At 32.3% G+C, this 22,172-nt stretch overlaps 3 protein-coding genes, 1 non-coding gene and 1 pseudogene across 4 annotated transcripts; 4 read left to right on the top strand and 1 right to left on the bottom strand.

Annotated features, from left to right (window-relative positions):
- The first annotated feature begins 1,900 nt into the window (after positions 1-1,900).
- On the top strand, positions 1,901-7,089 carry LOC146957117 (light-inducible protein CPRF2-like). The gene is made up of 6 exons (XM_085734148.1): positions 1,901-2,278; positions 3,951-4,047; positions 4,334-4,553; positions 5,478-5,553; positions 5,669-5,794; positions 6,402-7,089. The coding sequence occupies exons 1-6, from the start codon at positions 1,955-1,957 to the stop codon at positions 6,801-6,803; spliced, it is 1,245 nt and encodes a 414-aa protein (XP_085590274.1). The 5' UTR covers positions 1,901-1,954; the 3' UTR covers positions 6,804-7,089.
- Positions 7,090-7,644: 555 nt separating this feature from the next.
- LOC146957116 (sec-independent protein translocase protein TATA, chloroplastic-like) lies at positions 7,645-8,812 on the top strand. The gene is made up of 2 exons (XM_085734162.1): positions 7,645-8,183; positions 8,471-8,812. The coding sequence occupies exons 1-2, from the start codon at positions 7,881-7,883 to the stop codon at positions 8,588-8,590; spliced, it is 423 nt and encodes a 140-aa protein (XP_085590288.1). The 5' UTR covers positions 7,645-7,880; the 3' UTR covers positions 8,591-8,812.
- Positions 8,813-9,074: 262 nt separating this feature from the next.
- On the bottom strand, positions 9,075-9,147 carry TRNAR-UCU (transfer RNA arginine (anticodon UCU)). The gene has a single exon. It is a non-coding gene; the product is annotated as a tRNA-Arg (tRNA).
- A 2,700-nt stretch (positions 9,148-11,847) lies between these two features.
- On the top strand, positions 11,848-17,521 carry LOC146957114 (transcription factor UNE12-like). Its single transcript, XM_085734318.1, has 7 exons — positions 11,848-12,594; positions 13,451-13,591; positions 15,690-15,812; positions 15,896-15,961; positions 16,089-16,154; positions 16,452-16,529; positions 16,694-17,521. The coding sequence occupies exons 1-7, from the start codon at positions 12,235-12,237 to the stop codon at positions 16,922-16,924; spliced, it is 1,065 nt and encodes a 354-aa protein (XP_085590444.1). The 5' UTR covers positions 11,848-12,234; the 3' UTR covers positions 16,925-17,521.
- Positions 17,522-18,541: 1,020 nt separating this feature from the next.
- On the top strand, positions 18,542-21,226 carry LOC146957113 (uncharacterized; annotated as a pseudogene).
- Positions 21,227-22,172: the final 946 nt, after the last annotated feature.

The raw sequence follows: 22,172 nt of genomic DNA, 5'->3' as shown, positions 1-22,172 counted from the left end.
CATTTTTCGTCAAAAAAAATTAATGTTTTCTTCCTTCCTTCTTCAAAGAATCTTCATCATCTTCACCAATTTTTCTTACTCAAAGTCCAGATCTAAACAATAATCACAAAAATGTACAGATCTGAACAATCACCACAACAATAGGACCACAACCTTTTTTATGGAGAAGTTTATGAAGAATCAGTATATTAGGTTTGAAACACCAAACCTTTTTTATGGACAAGATTTTTAGATGAAAAAAAATACCACCGATATATAAATGATAGAAAAAGATCTTTCCCTCACTTCACTGGTATAGTTCCAGATCTGAATAGAAACTAAAAAAACCCAGCTCAAATTCAACAATGGCAGTTTGGAGATATGGCATTTTTGGAAGGATATTAAGTTGAGAAGATTGGTAGGTGCCGATAATTTTTCAGAGAAAGTGAAATGTATTTATCAAATTCATGTTGCAAACTTAATCAATTAAAATATGTTTTCACATTTTAAAACAAAAAAAGATAAATAAGTCACAATCGGGACAAACAGCCAGCTGGCAGTAAAATGTGCATTTTCCCATCATGGGAAACTACTTTGCTTTCCCAGGCTAAACGGCACCATGATCAATGCCATATTGTTATTTAACATTCTTAATAATGATCAATGCTAAATTGGCAAATTGCAAAGCATTTGTCATCATATGCTTGTTTGATCTTTTAGGCACTTTAACCACCATTGTGGCCTCAACTTTTCCCCCGTTTCTTTTCATTACCCAAATCTATATTTTCTAAACATAACTTTTTCAATTCAACACTTTCTTCCTTTTTAAATATTTTTGTGTTTATATACAACAATTATCATTATTCAGACAAGAGACTAGTGGCGGCTTTGAGTTAGTTTAGTGTGTGTGATTACACATGACCAAATCAATCAAATTAACAATAATTTTTAGGTTACCCAAACACAAACCATTCAAACCAATATAGTTTTTCTCGATACACCTTACGATTCAAACAAAGACCTTCATAATTTTTCTCGATGCACATGACCATAATATTGTTTGGCATAACACACCTTATGTCCAACCATCAACACCAAACCCCACACATCACCAAACATCGAGCACTCCACAAATAAATGTTTAAACATTCATGTAGTCCAAACCCAACAACACGAAAGTGTGCGTCCAGAAACGAGGTTTAATGACACACTAGATTGTCCCTTCGTAGGAAGTCCATTGTTCAACCGTCTTCACACAAAGAAAGACACCTTCAACGATATTTGTTCCAAGCAAAATCAAACAAAGGATATTTTTATTTTATTTTTTTTATATATTAAGTTCATCCATTGACACTTCATATCTGCCTTCAACTGAATATTCTTCACCATGCAGACTTTTCCATTTCCATTTGTCAACTAAATTTTCCTATAAAACAAGATTATTAAACAACGAAGAACATTTCAAAACTAACCCCTTCTCCCACTAAAACAGGCTACACCATCAACACTATTTAAAACCACCCTACCGCCCTAGTTACCAAAATATCAACCATCAATTTCTTCAAGTGATGGAGATAATCGATAGGAAACCAAAAAATCGATGACATACATACACCTATATTGTTACATAATAGTATTCTTAATATTATCCAAGTACAACTCACATGATAAAAAGTTATAAGAATTTAACATGCAGAAGACGAGTTTAAACACGCAATTTCCACCTATATTATCTGATTTTCATTACTATAACGATGTTAGAAGACTAAAAATCATAACCGATGTAATAATTATTACATTTATGGATTCCTTATACAATGTCTTGGCGCGAATATCCTAAAATAAAGGGAAAAAAAGATTGAATGTTAGAGTGATTGTTTTTTGACCGATATACCCCCACCTCTGTCTCATTTCCACCATTATCGTCACACACACATTCGATCAATCCATCAGTTGATCCATTCCAACAAACAACATGGATAGGGTATTCTCAGTGGACGAAATCCCCGACAACCTATGGTCACCGCAGATTCATGTCACCGGCGGCGCCGGCGATGAATCCTCCAAGATGAGTCGCAGCGCTTCCGAATGGGCGTTCCAACGCTTTCTGCAAGAAGCTGCCACACCTTCTCCTTCTTCTTCCTCTGTTGCTGACAACACCGGTTTTGCCGATGCTGCACCAAAAGACGGTGCCGTTTTGCCCAATGGACCACCTCCGCTGGCCGTTGATTCCGAAGAATATCGGGCTGTTCTGAAGAGTAAGCTGAATCAGGCGTGCGCTGCGGTTGCCATGACTCGGGTATTTTTGCTTTAACCCCTTTTTGTTAATACAATGTGAAATCATTCCAATCATTTTGATTTGTGTTTGGATTTGTTTGGTTCATGTGTTTGGTAATTGGGTGTTGTGAAAAATTCAATTTTTTGTTATTTTTGCATTATGGGTTCTGATATTCTTCTGGATATTTTTAATTTTCATTTCTCTGTTGTTTTAATTTAGCTGATTGGAGATTCTATTAGAAATTAGAATCGATTATAACTGGGAAAATAACTGGAAAAGTCTCTTTTTTCTTGTTATGCTCTCAACCTAAATTCATAGAACATGAATGCATACTTTTGTGTTTTTAATGCAAAGGGTAACCTTATAGTGAATTGGCCCTTTCACTTCCAAAATCATAGAAGTTTGAATTCAGAGTTGTATTTGTATAGATATATTTCTTCTAGTATTTCCCTGGCTCCTATCAGTAGAAAAAGCAAAGGAGGATTGATGGCATGAACCGTTAATAGGAATTTGTAAGCCTTTTGAAATTTAGTTAAAATTTGATAGAGCGTTCTTTCGACGAATAACTAATAGCTGTGCCGAAATTCGGATTGATTATCTTATCCAAATGAAAGGTCTTTGGTGGCTTCCATAAACGTCTTTTTAGAATAAATATTTGTTGACGTTGTTAGTTTCTCTGTTATCAAAAGCGCCTGTAGCAGCTGCTATTGCGGTGCGGCGCGGAAAAAGTGAGGCCACCACACCCATCCGTGTCAGAGCGGCACAGTCAGGTGGTGCGGTTGGTGCGGCCGATTTTGTGGATTTGAAAGCGGATGGAGCGGGTATGAAGCAGGCCGGAGCGGCCACTTCAACCATTTTCTCTGGAAATCTTATCTGTCTTACAATTTTTTCTCTACTTCTTCGAAGAAGAGAAAAAGAAGAAGTCAAGTGAGATAAGAACTGCAAAGAAAAACGACATAAGAAGGAGAGGTAATGGGGGAGAAGGAGAGAAACGACAAATGAAGAAGAAGAACTGCAGTAAGGTGGTGGCTTTGACTTATGAGAAACTAGGTTTATATTGTTACCTAGCCTCTTTCAAAGTACCGTATGTATTGGCCTAGGCCCAGATCTAAATATTGGGTCTTATGTTATTTGTTGCCATTTTCTTTTTGCATTATTTTTTCGTATAGAAACTTTGGAACCCGGTTGTGAAACTATTCTTTTTTTTAATTTGTTTTTGATGTTTTGTTATATAAAATTAAATCTATCAATTTAAAATAAGTAAATACACAATGATATTAGCACTAAATATTGATACTAAATATATTTTTGATTTATATTAATACTAAATATATTTTTTTCATATTTTCTTAGTCCTTGGTTAATAAATATTTTTTTTAGTATTAGTGTCCGCGTCTCTAAAATAGTGTCCGCTCCGCACCAATTTTTGGTTTGGCCGTGCCTCGCCGCATTTCCGCATTGATAACTATGGCTATTTTGCATATCGTCCTCCTTGCTTTTACTTTTGGTCATCTGCAATTGTCCATCTCCACCCTACACTTCATTTTGTGCAATTGCATTGACTTTGTAGTTTTGTATGATCCATTACTTTTACATGGTTTGAAAATTGAGTTATCCATCTTCCATTTTGCTGATATTTTCACATTGAGTTTTTTGCGTGTATGTAATTTTTGTTTCTTACTCATTGCAATAGGGATCTTTGACTAAATCTCAAGACCTAGCCACTTTTCCTGAGAATGGACCACAGTCCTCTAATGCTACTAAAGTTGGATCTCAGCCCATTTCTGAAGGTTTGAATCAATAAATGTTTATGCATATATGAAAACCGAAAGATTAAATGAGGAAAGTTGATCAGATCTATGGAAAAAAAAAGTTTAATGACAATATTGGCCCCATGAGTAATTTAGAGGTGGATGAATGCTGAAATCTATGTTCACAATTTTGTTTTAATCAAAAACCGTTTATTTTCTTTTACCAACCTGTTAAGTAATTTATTGAGATGCTTTAGGTTTTTGTTTCTCTCTCTTGATGTGAATTACCCTTGTTGAATTGTGTCAAATATATCTATCTATGCAGGATCTGTTCCTTCTGGAAGCGATCCACCTATATTACAAGATAAAGATGCCAAGGTACCACCTGCGATCCCTTCCATACCGCCTGTGCAGAAAAAAACCATTGTTGCCATTAGGCCATCAACAAGTGGATCATCAAGAGAACAGTCTGATGATGACGAAGCTGAGGGAGAGACATATATGATTGACAGCACGGACCCTACTGACGTAAAACGAGTAAGGAGGTAACTATTTATCTCAATATTTACTGATTTTTTCATTTTAAATGCTGTTTCTCGTATATACATTGATATAATTGCAATTTGGAAAATCATGTAATTTGCTCCAGAGTGATTTAGAAGTTTGTTTTACTGAATATGATTTCCTCGCTCCTGCTTAATGAACCAAGTGACAGGCATGCTTAAAAAATTGCAGCCAATCGGTGTCAATATCTTATATTTCTTTTTCATAAATTATGTGCAAACTGTTGATTTGGCTGGCATTTTTTTCACTTTGAGCTCCTGCTAGAACCTTTTTTTTTATTCTCTCAAACTCAATGTTGTTAGATAGCAGCTATAGTGGTGCTATACTGCTGGGTGTAGCGGAATTTACACAAACTACTATTGTTTCACGATATACTAATTACTACAAAATGCAGTCAAATAGCGGATATAGCCCTTTTGTGCAGCGGGATTTTAACAATCTTTTATTTCCCGCTATCCGCGATTCAGAACATTTCAAACTAAGATGTGAACAGAACCGTCTTGAAGTTAGAATGTTCATTACACTTAAAGTGACTATGCATCTGATAATTTATACTGCAAGTTGAAAAAAATTATGGAGAAAACTTAGACACGTTTCCTTAGGTACTTTTTGTATGGTTCTTAACTGTAGTCCACTTTTTATTTGTTATAACAAACTTTGAGAAAATTATGGATTTGAGGAAATCATGGATAGTTAAGAACCGTACGAAAAGCACCTAAGGAAATGCACCCAAGTTTTATCCAAAAATTATATTATTTGTAAGCTACTAAAGATTGTCTTACCTAATTTTTTTCACAGATCAGAATCCTTTTTTTTACTTTGTTATTGTGAAACACTCATTTGTTCGACTTGAGGACTCTTTCTACCTTGGTTAGTTCAATGTCTAATGACATCTATTTTTTCAGGATGCTTTCCAATAGAGAGTCAGCCAGGCGCTCAAGAAGAAGAAAGCAGGCTCATTTAACTGAGTTGGAAACACAGGTTTGTGTATTTTATTTTATATCTGGATTGTTCTCTTCCCTCTCTTCAATGTTTCTGTTGGACATTTTTCTACGATATAGATTTTTATGTTTTTTTGTCTTATATTATACTTTAGGTTTCACAATTAAGAGGTGAAAATTCTACCTTGGTAAAGCGTCTTACTGATGTGAACCAAAAGTACACTGATTCTGCGGTTGACAACAGAGTACTGAAAGCTGATGTTGAAACGTTAAGAGCAAAGGTAAAGCCCTGCTTCATGTATTTACATTGCCTGGTTAAAAACTGTGGCAAACATTTTGGCTCTTTCTAAACAAGTTCCTTAGGTCTGGCTTACAAAAAAGAGAAACTAGACTAAGACTCGAAGAAAAGAGAAACTAGACTAAGACTCACAGAAAAGAGAAACTAAATCAACGCTCTGTTAGGTAAAATATAGCGGATGATGAATAAGCTACTTGATAGCTTATAGGGTATAAGCTAGTTGATATAGGATAAGCTAGTAGATTGAGTTTGAAGTGTTTAGTAAAATTATCGGTTGAACTAACTAATTAATATGAAATGGCAAAAAAATATCTTCAATTATTTTTTTCAATTAAGATGCTAGTTCAAACACTATTTGATGTTGCGTAAAAAAAAAAAAAAACACTTTCAAGTAGCATTTCAAAAACTGCTATTAGCTCGTGAGAGAATATCATTGCCAAACCGCTCAATTTTGACGATACGAACTTATATGCTATATAAGCTAACGGTTTGACCTTGCCAAATAGAGCTTAAAATGAAAGTAGTATTGATTTGTAATAACAAATATCTGACATGTTTCTGGTTTGGATCCATGTTATTCTTTCTTTTAGGTAAAGATGGCTGAAGAGACTGTGAAAAGAGTTACCGGATTGAACCCATTGTTTCATGTCATGCCTGACATGTCATCAATGGGGATGCCAGCATTTGATGGAAGCCCCTCAGACAATTCAGCAGATGCAGCTGTTCCTGTGCAAGACGATCCACATCATCATTTCTATCAACCCACATCTATTAATCCTATGCCATGTCATGATATGAGAGTCAACAATGGGTTGGGAGAAATTTCTTCAATTGAAAATGTGCAGCCAAACAATGCAGCAGTTGTAGGTGGGAACAAGATGGGTCAAACAGCTCCTCCGTTGCACCGGGTGGCTAGCTTGGAACATCTTCAGAAGCGGATTCGTGGTGGCGGTGTCGATTCTTGTGGACCTCCTCCTAATGGAGAGCAGTAAATTGCCATATCTTGTGGTTGCTTTAGTCAAGAAGTTATTCTTGTCTGGTAGTTATTATTATTATTATTACAAGTAAAAGTCTTATTCTTGTTAACTACATTGCAAATCAATTTAATGAGGCAAATGATGCTGTATTCAATCAGTGCACCCCATATCTTCGTTTGGGGAATGCACTTTACCCTCTTATACATTAAAGTCTATGAACTTATTCCCTCAAAATGTTTGGTTCATGCGAGGGAAGGGGGAGAATTTTATTGAAAGGGAGATGGAAAAGATCTTAAAGATACTACTGGAAAAATAGTTGATTTTGTTTTACTAGTTTGAAAAATTTCCAGGAAACAAGTTTGTTTGATTTGAAGGTAAAGTAAAATATGTAGTTTTTATTTTTGTTTCAAAATAACGAGACATTTTTTTCATTACCCTTAATACGTTTTATAGTAAATAAATACCTAAACCAATTTAGTCTTTTATAAAAGAAAGTTTTAAAATAGCACCAAACCAATTTAGTTTTGGAAAATAGATTTTTTTTTAAGGAAAGTTTTGGAAAATAATGTATGTGTTGATTTTTTATGCACGTACTGAAGTATTATATCTTACTTTTATACAACTTTATTATATAAATTTCTAAAATATATTTGCAATTATTTGCACATTATACACTAATTTTTTTTAAAATTCGGTATCCGAACTAGCGACTATTAAATTGAGGGGTTCAATACAACCGTCTATTTGCGAGGGTCATATTTAAAGTCAGTTAGTTAGGCTATATGCTAATGAAACACATTTTTTTAAACCTAAACTATATCATTCATCCATTCAAAAGAATGGGACGTTTTAGGACATGCATTCCATGTTTATGTTTAGGGAAAAAAAATTGGACTTGGAATTGGAACAAATAAAATTGAAAAATATCCATCCTAGTTGTCAAAAATATGGTGTACGTAATCATAAAAATATTGGGTGAGCCATTGAAAACTCTTGACACAGTCCCACCCAATCCGCAAACTAACAACCGTGGGTGTTGATAATTGTTATCCACTCATTTAGCAGAAACCAGCAAATAGAATCAAACCAAAAATGGAGACAACACTTTCCCTTTCTTCTTCTTTAATTCGCCCTAGGCTTCCAATCTCTTCATCCTATTCCACCTTATCCTTCTTAGCTTCCAATTCTAACAATACATCACTTCTCTTGAAGAAAGCCAGAACCAGAACCAGAACCAGAAACAGAAGCACAAAGCGTTTTACTTGCAACGCCTTCTTCGGATTAGGCGTGCCCGAGCTTGTTGTTATTGCCGGAGTTGCTGCTCTTGTTTTTGGGCCCAAGAAATTGCCCGAAGTTGGTCGCAGCATCGGCAAAACTGTCAAAAGCTTCCAACAGGTTCCATTTTCTCATTCTTAGGATAAGTTGCATTTTTGTTGTTGTTGTTGTGCCTTTCTACATTTGCAATTTCTTACCTAATTAACAGATCATATTTTTTAAATAATCGCATAAAATTTTGTAACATGTATATCTATTCGCGTAAAATTGAAATTGTTTTATAGGTTCATTTGTATTTGTACTTACTCATTCGTTGTATTTGAATGAGGAGTTTTTAATAATTCAGTTGAAGCAAGCAAATTTTTATTGTTTGTTTGGGTTACTTATTAGATTTTGAAACCTTGTAGGCAGCAAAGGAGTTTGAGACCGAGTTAAAAAAGGAACCTAATTCTACTGAAGAAATTTCTGTTGCGAATGACCAAGAAGATCAAGACAATAATGTTTCTAGTACAAAGGATAGCGTATGAGATGAAATTCTAAGTAGACATATATATTCTTAATAAAATTGTACCATGGTGTTATGCATTTAGAACAAGTACTATTCTATAAATTAAGATATAGAAAAGTCTCTTATTTTTCTTCTTCGTGGTAGTTGAGGTACCTTTTTTTGTTACAAGGAACATGCGGTAGGTAGTTAAAGAATAATTGAGGAAGTTTACCTAAAGCAATTCGAAGCTTTTTTCTTTGAAGCAGCAAGTTGTTGATTATTTCCTTTCATGAAATAGTTGTTGATTATTTTGAGTTTTTTTTTTAATCTAACTACCTTAGCTATCTTCATCACTAAAAATAGTGGAAAATGATTTAGTGGATTAGACCAACGGTAATGATTAAAAATTAAGATTGTAACTAACCATTTGGATTGTAATTTGCATCCTTTGAAATTAGTCTACGCAAATACAAAAAAGATGTTTCAAAATAAGACATACTTTTTTCTTGAGCAAAATAAAAAAGCACGCCCAGTGGGACTCGAACCCACAATCGCTTGATTAGAAGTCAAGCGCCTTATCCATTAGGCCATGGGCGCTTTGTTGTTACGTATTTTGTTGAAACATTTATATTGTCAGATAATGCATAAGACGTACTACACCATTTCCCGAAAGAGTCGTGCCTCTGTTGCTTAACACTTTTTAAATTACTACTGATTTCCATTGGTAAAATTACAACTGATTTAAAATTGATATATCTTTTTTTTACAATAACAAAGTTTTTTTTTTTTTTTTTTTTAGAAATTACAATAACAAAGTTATATTATTTCATTCATCAAAATGTGAGAAATACAATATAAAATACAATCAAATACACAACGACAAGCATAAAATTATGTCATCTTTATTAGTGATGAACAACAAAATTAGCTTATATTTTTGGATTGGTAATTCCCCACATACATGGTATTCTCCCGATTATCACTACTATTGTCAAATTTACATTACTGAAGAGATAATAATTGATAAAAATATATTTGAATTGATTTATTAATCAAGCTACTTGATTTTTTTTTTCTAGTTACGCCCCATGAATTTTTAGTTGCATCTTTTGGGATGTAACTAGAAAAAATCAACTACTTTAGTTTATGCAAAACAATATGGGAAAAAAAAAAGTATAGTACATAAGAACAGTACAAACTTATTGTGTTATGATAGGGAACCCAATCACCTTAAGCAAAAGTTACATGGTTTAACCCTAACTCTTATGTATAAATTAAAGAAAATTTGTTTGTAAAGACATAATTTATCTTGTATATGGAATCATTTTTTCGACAAAGAATAGTAATAATTTTATTAGACTATATTTATAAAATAATATTTTATTTTACCAAAAAAATTTACATTATCCTCACTAATTTTTTAAGGAAGTATATATATGATTTCTAAACCACGTCTCTTAGGAAATATCAAAAGAAAAGAACAAACAATACATATGCTGGCATGACAAGCTATAACATCAAAGCATGTAGAAAGCAATTACCTACAACTTAATGATTCATCATTGACTTATGTATGAATGGTTTATTAATATGTTTTAACAATGATACACTGGACCTAGTTTCTTATAAAGAATGATGTGCTGTATACCACTTTCATTTCATAAATAATTTTTATATAGTATATTTTTGAATCGATTAAATATCACTAACCATATAAAATCTATAAGTACTTAACTTTTATCACAAAATAAAAAAGTAAAAAAGTTATACTTAAACTTTTGTCCCATCTTTGGTAAAAAGTAAACTTTGTGACATAGAAAAGCTTAACTTTTGTTAGAAAAATATATCTAAATACTTATAAGTCATTGAAACGTGTCATTAATAACTAGAGAAAATAAAAAAAAATAGAGAAAATAACCATATAGTCATTCTATAAATATATATTGAAATAAGTGATGTGTACACACGAGATTCTTTTAATAAGGACATCCACGAAAGAAAACATCCACTTTTGAGTATTTAAGTGGGTTTATTTGTATAACTCACTCATTGATAATTTTCAATAATAATACTTTCTAAACACTCAATCGTTCCAACCAAACACGTATGAAAAAGCTTTAAATGAATCTCATCAATAACTTTATATCATCTATCAATAACTCTATATCATATTGTTCGTAAATGAAAACTCTACATCATTACATTTTGATATTTTGACATTAAAAAATTGTAGGACCCTAGAAGAGAGATTGCTTAGATGAGCTCTCTTGCTCCATAAACACCATTTATATTTTTCTCCAATGGGAGTACCTATTGGGTACTAAGGCTTAGTGAGTTAAGCCTCTCCCATTGTAGATAGTCTAAGCATCCAAAAGAGAGAGGTTTATTGTGGATGTTTTTTAGTGGTCATGATAAATATTTAAATATGAATTGAGTTTAGCTCAACTTTACAAAATAAGTGATGTATCGATACAAGATCTATTTAATAAGCATCTAAGATGGAGATCTTTCTTATAGATACTCTTAAGTGGTTAATGAAAAATATTTAAATTTGGGTTGATCTTAATTCAATCTTATAAAACGACATGTAAGGTGACGTTTAACTCCGCTTGTATACACACATTTTCAAATTTTATCTTATCAAATTCAAAACTTTTAACACATTCTCTCATGTTCATGATACCACATAAATATGGTAGAGATGCCATAATATATAAAAGGTGTCCCAATGATCTTAGATAAACTTTAACATTATATTAGAATTTAAACTCAAACCAACAAAATCGACCTATAGAGTGAAAAATAACATCGATTCTAAATGTATTTCTAGTTCCTAACTCCTTCACTACCTAACTCTTAACAACAGATTTCAAATTAGAGTCTTGTGGATAGACAAAAATCACAAATAGATAGCCAGTTTTACATCTAAACAAATGTGTGAGTAAGAAAAAGGATTATTGTGTGACTTTCTAACATTGTAAAAAAAAAAAAAAGGAGCACTCTCCAATTACAACAACAATATCTTAATTTGCAGTAATGTTAAAATTGGTAATTATCATCACAAAAAAATTTCTTTACTACTAGTACTCATTTGAGAAAAGAAATTAAAGAGAGCGCGTTCGTGCACGTATCAAAAACCGAAACGTTTTCTCAACCCAAAATAGTTTTGCCGTTTTGTTCTTCTCTATAATATCTTGCTTTATAGTACTTGTATTTCTTTAGTTTTGCGGGTCTTCTCATCTCTCTCTCACGTCGTTTTTAGTCTTTTTAAAACCATAGCGCACTCACCATTTTCTCAGAACAACAAAAAGCTGAAAAAAGCTTACACCACCACTCATCTCTTTCTCTCTTCTCCTTCTCCATTCTCACACTTCTCACTCACTTGTTTTAGTTTATTGATTTATTCCATAATCAATCTTCTAATTAAGCTACAAAACAAAACAAAACAAAACAGAACAAGAACATTCTTGGGAAGCATACCCATAAATTCTATTCCATTTTCAGGTCCTAGGGTTTCACACACACCACGTACGGAAAACATCTCTCCTTGTTTCCTGCTTTCTGTGTTTTCCATTTTCACACTTGATAATAGAACAAATGCTGCAGTATTGAAAAAGGTTACACTACCACTACACAAAACTAATAACCTAGCTGAAAAAAGAAAAGAATCTTCCCATCTTAGACATGGCTGGTAATTGTTCAGAAGGATTAGGTGATGATTTCTTTGAGCAGATCTTAGCAGTGCCTGAGAACGGAGTTGGATATGGAGGAGTGTTGCAATTAGGGTCCACACCTCATGGTGGTTCTTTGAGAGGAGGAGGAGGAATAATGCCATTAGGGTTGAATTTGGAGCAAAATCATCATGGGTTTCTCAGGCAGCATCAAGATGCAACACGGTTTGTTGATAACGTTGTTGATGTTGAAGGAAATATTACCAATAATAACAACAATCATCATCATCTTCGTCTACATGATATCAATAATCATAACAACACCAACAACAACAATATCACTTCTTCACCTTCTTCTACTCCGGGAATCACGGTATGTTTTCATTCTCTTTTATTTAATTAATCATATTATTCTCTATGAAGCAAGGATATAGACAGTAATAATTTGAAAAAATTACATAATTTAGTGTAATTATGTGTTGGTGTTGGTATTGTGTCAGTGTCCGACTTGAAGACATGTCTAATCCGAAAAGTGTCTCTGCTTCATAGATTATTCCTCTTAAAAAAAATGAATCATATTATTAGTGTCATATAGTATATCTTAGCTATTGTATTTTTATTCAAAAAAGTTACATTTTTTTTTTACAAATAAATATAATTAATCCTTGATCATATCTTGGGGGTTAAGTGATTAGTTAATAGTGCTGGGTGGGATGTCAGAGTATATGCATGCAGTTTATGTAAGACAAGAAGTTATGCCAAAACATTTGGTTTTGGTTATTGTTATTAGGTGTTCATGTCTCTCCACTTTTCCATTACATTTTATTGCATAATGCTTGTTTAAATATAATTTGCTTGATCTCACTTTTTTAATATGTATGTTTTATCAACTTATCTAAGTGTTATTTAATAATTTTTTTCATTTTCAATTTAGAATATATATATATATATATATATATATATATATATATATATATATATAAATAAAGAGAAAATTTATATAAAATAGATATTGGCATATTAACTGTTGAGTTTTTCCAAAAAATTTTATAAGCAAACTCTAGCACAAATTATTGAATGGTGTACAATGTGTGTGAATGTTTAAACCGATGGAGTCCAAGATCTTAGTTAGGCAAATAGAAAATTATATCTCTCAAGGTGAATAGAAAAGAGAGTATTGTTATTTATGGATTTATGTAATTTGAAGTTATATGGTTTGTCTCTTGCAGGATAGGGATTCGATGCAGATGAGGGGTTTATTTTCAACGTTTGGACAATTGCATACTCCTACTCATGCTCAACCTGTACGCCCCATGCTCCAATCTCAACCCCCTCAACCCCAACTTCACCTTCACCATCAACATCAACAGGTATTTTTAATATTTATTCTTATATATAAATCATATTAATCTGAATGACCATATTGTCCCTCATTTTCCAATCATTTATCTATTATACTACTATCTTTTATAAAGATGATAAAGATAATGTCAAAAGGGAGTGCCAAAGAAGAGTATTAGTAGCTCACCTTCTCATCTTAATAATATATATCTTGATAATAATTATAATCCATACACCAATGAGCCACTTCCGTCCGTAACCCACTCAAACCTAAACCTATATAAAGACAAAATATTATGATATATTTAACTTAAAGTTTAGCTCCTTTACAAAGCATAAAGAAAAGATGCCTCTTGATGATTAATATTTAAGCGCTTCATCCATGGCCGTTCATTCATTCATTTTATAAATAAAATAAAATATACATAAGCTAAGGATCCTAATATTTAATAATTAAGGGATGTTTATATAATAATGCTTTTTCTTCCTTTTTCTTTTTCCTCGAGTGAAATATCAGTATTAGGCTCCTTTAGCCTTTCTACTTGCGGATGCGCTCATAGTGTTAATTTCAATTCTTCAAGGGCAATATTTTCATTTGCAGAATTACGGGCTTTTTCTCCCCTTTCCTTGATTCATGTTTAAAAAATTACTAGATTTTGTTTTATACTTAGTTCTTTATGTTGTTTATATTTTCAATAGAAGATTGTTCAATATGTTTTAGACTTTTAGCAGCATAGCGTGGTACATTGTTACTCCCCCAATTCCTTTTGAAATGTTAGTTAAAAAAATTGTACGATTTATGTCATTTTCAAAAATCTAAGTTACATCAATTATTCTTTTACTAATAATATTCGTAATTATTTATCGTAAAATGAAATTGTTGTTCAAAATTACAAACATTATTTATCAGTTGTACTATATGAACATCAAAATATAAACACAACACTATATGTTATCATGAGTTTATCTCTTAATTTTTATCTTATATACACAATTACATATATTTAAAAAATGCACACCAAATTTTTTTAATGTTAATGAGTCCTATAATTTATTTTTATTTTTATTTGTTTTGAAGTTTTGCAATGAGTGATTAATGAGTACTAACTCATGACGCACTACCACTTTAGTGTGTGATTAATGATGATATAGCGAATTTTTCTTTACGCCAACGCGTTTTCTTTTGTTTTATTTGCACATTTTAATTCATAAAGTAATTGTCCTAGAGTAATAGGCATTGGCCAAAAGGTAACTCATTTCTAATAGCCTCGTACCGAATGGGACCATCATTTATTTGTTAGGGCTTGACATTTTGCAAGCGTGCAACATTTTATATCTTTTTATTTTGACGCTTAATCATAATTGTCGGTGATGATTCCTCCATTTAAAGTTCTTGTCAAGGACTTCATAAAAAAAAATTATTGTCAAAGAAAAACAAACGTTGATGTATCTTTTTTTCCGGGGTTTTACCAAATCAATACTCTTACTTGTAGGGTAGTGATTGAGAAATATAAACTACTTGTAAAAAAAAACTCATTTATTCATTTTGTTGATTTAAATAGTATAATTTAAAAATACATTTTTTTTTCCGGTCAAAGAGCTTAATGGTTAGAATTCACTTTTTAAGGTATTACATAGGGTGTCTGAGGTTTGAAATTCCGACTCTTATATTTAACTACGCATCGTCCATGCAAACTGAGTTATACTCGGGAGGACAAAAATAAGGTGAATACATAGGGTGTCTGAGGTTTAAAATTCCGACTCTTATACTTAACTACGCATCGTCCATGCAAACTGAGTTATACTCGGGAGGACAAAAATAACTACTAAAGGTTACAAGTATGAATGAGATTGATCAAGATTCGTATGCATGGAAGTAGGTAGTGTTATTTCAAAACTGTTATTTATTTGTCCTAGTTAGCCGTATAATGTGTTCCATTCTTTCTTATAATACTCAATTTCATAATTAACTTTCATAGTACACAAATATTTTAAATTGCATTTACGTACGTTATGGTCACAATATTTGATATTACAAAAATTTAGGGTAAAAAATGACTAATATAGTTGCAACTAAGCACAATTGTGATTATCAAAGTACTCAATAATCCCATTGCAATATTGCAGCACTTTCAGAGCCAGCAACCAAATCCAGCGTCTGTTACTGCCATGCCACAACCACCTGGCATCCGTCCTCGAGTGCGAGCAAGAAGAGGCCAAGCCACAGACCCCCACAGCATTGCTGAGCGGGTAAGCTACACTTTTATTTTAATCATTATAAAGTCTATTAATGCAATGCTTGCATATTTCTCATTAATTTGCACGTGATATAGCTGCGTCGTGAAAGAATCGCTGAAAGAATGAAAGCATTGCAGGAATTAGTTCCCAGCATCAACAAGGTTGGTGGTTTTCTAACGTTGTTATAGTATATGATCAATTTTCTCTAGATTAATTTGCCTATATATAATTATATTTATAATCACACAATTTGCATTTGTGTTTAATATTATGAAACTGTGGTTGTAGACTGACAAAGCGGCGATGCTTGATGAAATTGTTGATTATGTGAAGTTCCTTAGGCTCCAAGTTAAGGTATGTGTATAGATCCTTCTTGATTTTCATTTGGCTCTGATTGTAAATGAAATTTTTGCCTTGAAATTCATTTTGAAATAGAAGTAATTGAAGGGTTGCTTTTGAAAATTCAGGTTGCAAATTCAATTTATTTAATTCAAACTTAAGTTTGCAAATCATTTAACTTGCTTGAGTTTCTAAACTTAGTAACTAGTTTCAATACAGACATGTATATTGTATACATTAAGCCCCCAATGATTTTTTTAACCTGCTTAATTCTTTTACATGCCATTTAATTTGATTCATATGTTGAAACAGGTCTTGAGCATGAGTAGACTTGGTGGAGCTGGTGCAGTTGCTCAACTTGTAGCTGATGTTCCCGTTTCTGCAGTGGAGGTGATAATAATTCAAACAAATACCTGAACCATTTATAAATTTGAAGATGCCACTTCCATTTTTACTTCATATTCTTTAATCATATTTTTATTTTATCTACACATTACTTTTATATTCAAACACTAATTTTCTTAAATTGACACAACTCTATGATCTGTGTGCAGGGGGAGGACATAGAAGGTGGAACCAACCAGCAAGCCTGGGCGAAGTGGTCGAACGATGGAACAGAACAACAAGTGGCTAAACTTATGGAGGAAGATGTTGGTGCAGCTATGCAACTTCTTCAATCCAAGGCACTTTGCATAATGCCTATATCTCTAGCATCGGCAATTTTTCGTATGCCTCAATCAGACTCATCAACAATCATCAAGCCTGAATCAAACAACCACACATAGAATGTTACTCCTAGTAGCTAACAAAAAAAATGTCTCACCACAAACTTGACATAAATTTGCTCCAATATTTCTCCCTACTTTTTCATAAGGTTAATTATTTTACTTATATTTTAATTGTAGTATATGTTGGTATCACACTGGCTATGTCAGAATTACGATGATCCACCGTGATTTTGCAAAGCTACAAAGTATAACTTTTGAAAAATCACGGTAAATCGTCCTGATTCTGACATATATATCCACCGTGATACCAGATGTAATTTTTTTTTTCTTCGAGTTTTGTCAAACTAGGAGTAGTTGTCATTGCTGATAATAAGTGAAATTAGAGGAGCCCAGTATGTCATTGTCATGGTGAAAAATCAAATATTTTCAATGACCCTATTGAATTTTTTCCTCCAAATATCTATGGTGGGGTTGGTGGTGTATTACCAAAATATTTTATTTTTAGTGGAAGCGCTCTTTTTCTAAGCTTTTTGTTTTTTGAGTCAGTGGAAAGTGGGGACATTTAAAAGGAAAGGATATAAGTTTGTAATGTATCATGTATTTGGAGAAATTTTAATGCAAGTTGAATTAAAATATCGTTGTTTACATTGGAAAGGTGTTTGGAAGCATCCGATAATTGGAAAAGCTAGTGTGTTTTTAAATAATCCTATACTTGTAGAGTTTTGTTTGCTTCTAAAGCAAAGTGAATTCCACCACGAAATTAGGTGAGAGATAACTGAACCAGTGTCTAGTTGAGGAGAAAGTTGAAAATGACACTTTGTTTATTTACTAATCAAAATTAAAGTAGTACTTATCTTCTTACCTATACTATTTATATAAAGTTTATGCTTGATGCAGAATAGAAACCCCTTTTTTCATGTCTAAAATTTGTCTGATATCCATAACATGAGTTAGTAGTGATATTGTGGAATGTGGAGACGGTTGAATTGGTTAGTAAGCATCAAAATTGGGATTAGAGTTCATAAGTAATTCAAGTTCATTTTGTGCTTGGTAAAAAGAAAAAGAAAAAGAAAAAACTGTTCAAAATAGTATTTCAAAATATAAAAACAATTGGAACTTCAGAGTTTGAGTAGTGAGTCATATGGCACTTCCCACTTTTGAAATACAACACAAACCACAAGATTCACTCTTTCCACTTTTTATTTTCATGATCTACTATTTTTAAAAGTAAAAATTTCATCTTTAAATATATATCAAGAATTAATTATGCATGAATAGAAGACAAACGAACAACAAGCTGCGTCGTTAGGCCTTTTCAATCTATTAGGACTTACAAGTCTGTCTGGTTGGAGGGGAATAAGGAGAATGATTAAAATCTCTCATGAGTCAAGTTTAGTACTGATAAAATTTAAACTTAATATCATCTCATAAAATGTGACCATACAAAGATGAAAAATATAGTTTTACATTTTTTCTCTATTAAAATATCTTTCATCTTTGTTCCACAAGTAAATAAGAGATGATCGGTTGCAAAAACGTTTGATATGTGGAGACGCGATCTCGTAATCCTTCATTTCCCATCACTTTATATGTGTGAATTTTACCATTGGACTATTTAGAAATGGAAACAAATTCTCACCTCCTCTTCTATATTTAGAACCAAATAGAGCTGAAATGCTGGCTGGGCCTGAGGGCGACTCATTGAGATATTTCTCAGGTGATTGGTCTTGGCTAAAGGTGACTCTAATCAGGTAAAGGTGAGTGAGACAAAGGAGTAGAGAGTTGTTGGATTGTAAGGGAAACTTGATTGCTCTAAGAGTTCTCTAATGTTTGATGAACAAGGATTAAATGGTTTATTGAGAACTGTTTGTAGCGTGAAAACAATATTCACAAATTACTTTGAAGAATTATGAATACCTTCGTTTTTTTGGTGCAAAGAACTACAAATACTTTTTTCTCTACTTGTAAATTTGTTTGAGGTTCACTTTCATTGATTGTTGGATGAATTAACTACAATTCTTCAATGCAACCTAAATAAAACCTACAATGGATTTTTCTGACTCAAGTAAATTGAATTAAGATGTAATCAAGTAAACTTACAAAATTATTTGACAAAAAATAGGTAAAGACATGATAGCAGATTCACAAACTAGAAATGTAAAGAAGGTTGAAATTTGGTCACCAGCAATTCAGCCAAGTCTATGTCCCAGCCCAAGTCCGCAAAGAAGGCTATAGGGCCAGCTACGAAAGACCTATTAACAAAGAAAAAAGAGGGATTTACTTTTCCCACCCTATAATATTCTCGCGCGTCCTATAAACTTTTCGAAAATACCTTCTTTCTTAATTCTAAAATCCGAATCAGATTGTTAGGTATTTTTGAATTTTAGAATCCGAAATTAAACAAACTACATTTTATGTGTTGTATTTGATGTTAAAGGTCTCTGCTGATCGTCTTAGAATCCCCGAATAAACTACAAAGTAATTGAAGGGATTCTATGAACGGTCAACAATGATCATGACATCATTAACACTCCTAAAAAACTAAAAATTGTTTAAGAAAAAGTGAGAAAAGATGGGAAGTGAAGAATGAATGAAATTGTTGAAACATGCAATGCTATTTATAACTTTAAACTAGTCCTAGACCATAACTACTGTCAAAGGAAACGTTTTCCATGATTCAACCGACAAAAAATGCATTAAACACACCACAAACCGTCCAAACATTGGGTGAAATGCCACAATCCACCTAGTCTGGGATGTTTCGGATTTTACAATCCGAAACTCTCTAAATATTTTCAGATTATACAATCTGAATAGCACCAGACTGTGTTTAAGTTTGATTTTTGGTAGGTTTTAATGGCGAATGACATAGGAAAAAAGCTAAAAAAAGGTACGAAAATAATTAAACAGCCTAAAACAACACAATAACAAAAGTGATGAATCTTCTGAAAAGGAGTTCAAAAATGTGATTTTGTACTAGATCCAGTTGCCCTACCAACTAACATATCTGGCTCGGCCAATGGCGTGTGTGTGTGCGTGTATTCAAAAAATATCTAGTATTATACATGATTAGCGGAAAACGTACACTACGTGAATTTTTATTATTACCAGCGAAAAGACATGCACTCACGTGCCCATCTTTCCGCTCTTTTTATTGCGCTAACGTTTGAAAACTATGAACGGTTTTTTTATGAAATTTTAATTTTGATTAAAACTAAAAATATAAATACTAAACTAACCATGATTATCTATTTCGATGACACCAACAATATAACAAAAAAATATAATCTATTTTTTTAACGACACCAACAACAATCTTTATCATAGAAAAAATTGTTTAAGGGTATAATTGGAATAATAAAAAAGTAAGTATAAACATACTCATCTAGTTTGTTACATTTTTTTAAATGATAAAGGAAAAAAAAAAACAGACATATATGTATTCTTATCGTGTTTGTTACATTTGTTTTGATATCTAAATTTATTTTCATCTATTTGTTACATGCGTTATTTGTATTGAAAATTGAGGGTATTTTTAGAAAGAAAAAAGTCAACCCAAAAGTGCTGAAAGGGGTAGTTTTCTTTATATATATATATATATATATATATATATATATATATATATATATATATATATATATATATATATATATATATATAGTATAGATATTTCATTGTATTTATACTTGATGTTTGTTTTTTTATTATATTTTTAGTATTTTAGACAATTTTAATGCGGACATACTGTGATTCAATAAATGACAAAATTTCACATTTTGTCCGATCTCTTGCCCTCAAATTTGTCAAATTCCAATAACAGATTTAAAATAAAAAGCAATACAATTGAAGTTGTCATTGACTATCAAGTGGAACAACAATAATCATTCTTGTGTCATCCTTAATGTTGATGGAAGTTGCCTTGGATCTCCTATAAGAGCTGGTTAAGGAGGAATTTTACGAAATGATGCAGGTTTTTTCTTGTCAGGCTTTTCTGGGTACATTAAAAATTCATCTGATATCTTGTATGATGAGCTCTATGCCATCTATAAGGGTCTCTTGTTGGCCAAAGAAATGGGTATTGTTTGCTACTTTGATTCTTTACATTGTATCAACAGCCTCAATGGTCCCCCAATGAGGTTTCATGCTTATGTTGTTTTAATTCAAGATATAAAAGAGTTATTGGAGCAGGGAAATGTTATGGTTAATCACACCCTTAGGAAAGGAAATCAATGTGCGATTTTTTTTGCCAAGCTTGGTGCTTCTTCTGATGTTGAGTTTCTTCAGCATGAGTCTCCTCCGGTGAACCTAATGAATTTTCTCCAAAGTGATGCGGCTGGAATTTTCTATTCAAGAGAGTAGCTCTCTTTTTATTCTGTCTTTCTTGTTTTGTTTTAGCATTGTACACCAAAAAAAGTTGTCATCGACTCATCAGTCCCTTATTATTTTTAGCTGATTAAACATGCCTTTCGTTTAGTGGCAAAGGGCTAAATATCTCAATTAAAAACAAGTGGTTTTAATTCTCATATATTTTGTTCAAGTATTTCGAATCTAATTCTAATCACAATTATCTAATTCCTCTTTTCCAAATTATATATCATTCTAGCAATTTCATATATATTAAGAAATACAATTAATATTGTATATAGAAGAGTAGTTTTAAGTTATTTTACAAAAATATCCTTTATTGAAGTTATGGAAAACATAAATTAGAAAAATTGAAAAAAGATAAAGTAATAAATAGTAAAGAGCATAGTGAAAAAATAAACATGAATGATTCATTGATATTGTAAAATGACATATAATGTGGAACAATTTTTTTTTTGCAAGAATAACATATAATTTGGAACGGACGGAATAATAATAAATTAATAAAGGTATGATTGTTGTTTTCATAAAATTAAATAGAGAGAGAGAGAGAGAGAGAGAGAGAGAGAGAGAGAGAGAGAGAGAGAGAGAGAATCTATCAATAAAATTAATGGAGAGATTGCAGTTAAATTGAGAGAGGAGAGGGGATTTGACTTTGTGATGCAAACATGGTGCAACATGTAAATTTGAGGGGATTCAAAGTTAAACTTTACTAGATAATATCTGGAAATTTATTAGGGTGAGGGGGTTAACTTGAATCCCCTTGGGTCTGATTGGTTCGAGAATTAGGAGGGGAGGGGAGGGAAAGGGAGGGGAGGGATTTTAACGGAGGGGAGGGGAGGGGAGGAGAGATATTTTAATTAAAAATGTGTTTGATTCGCAAGGGGAGGGGAGGGATTTTAAAATTATTTTACTGTTTTACCCTTAAGCTTAATTAAAT

Source organism: Medicago sativa, chromosome 1 (assembly GCF_051527215.1).
Source record: "Medicago sativa cultivar Bolivia chromosome 1, Bolivia_mono, whole genome shotgun sequence".
In the NCBI taxonomy this organism is placed as follows: Eukaryota; Viridiplantae; Streptophyta; class Magnoliopsida; order Fabales; family Fabaceae; genus Medicago; species Medicago sativa.
Note: the sequence above shows the minus strand (reverse complement) of the source record. Positions and strands in the feature narration are given on the sequence as shown.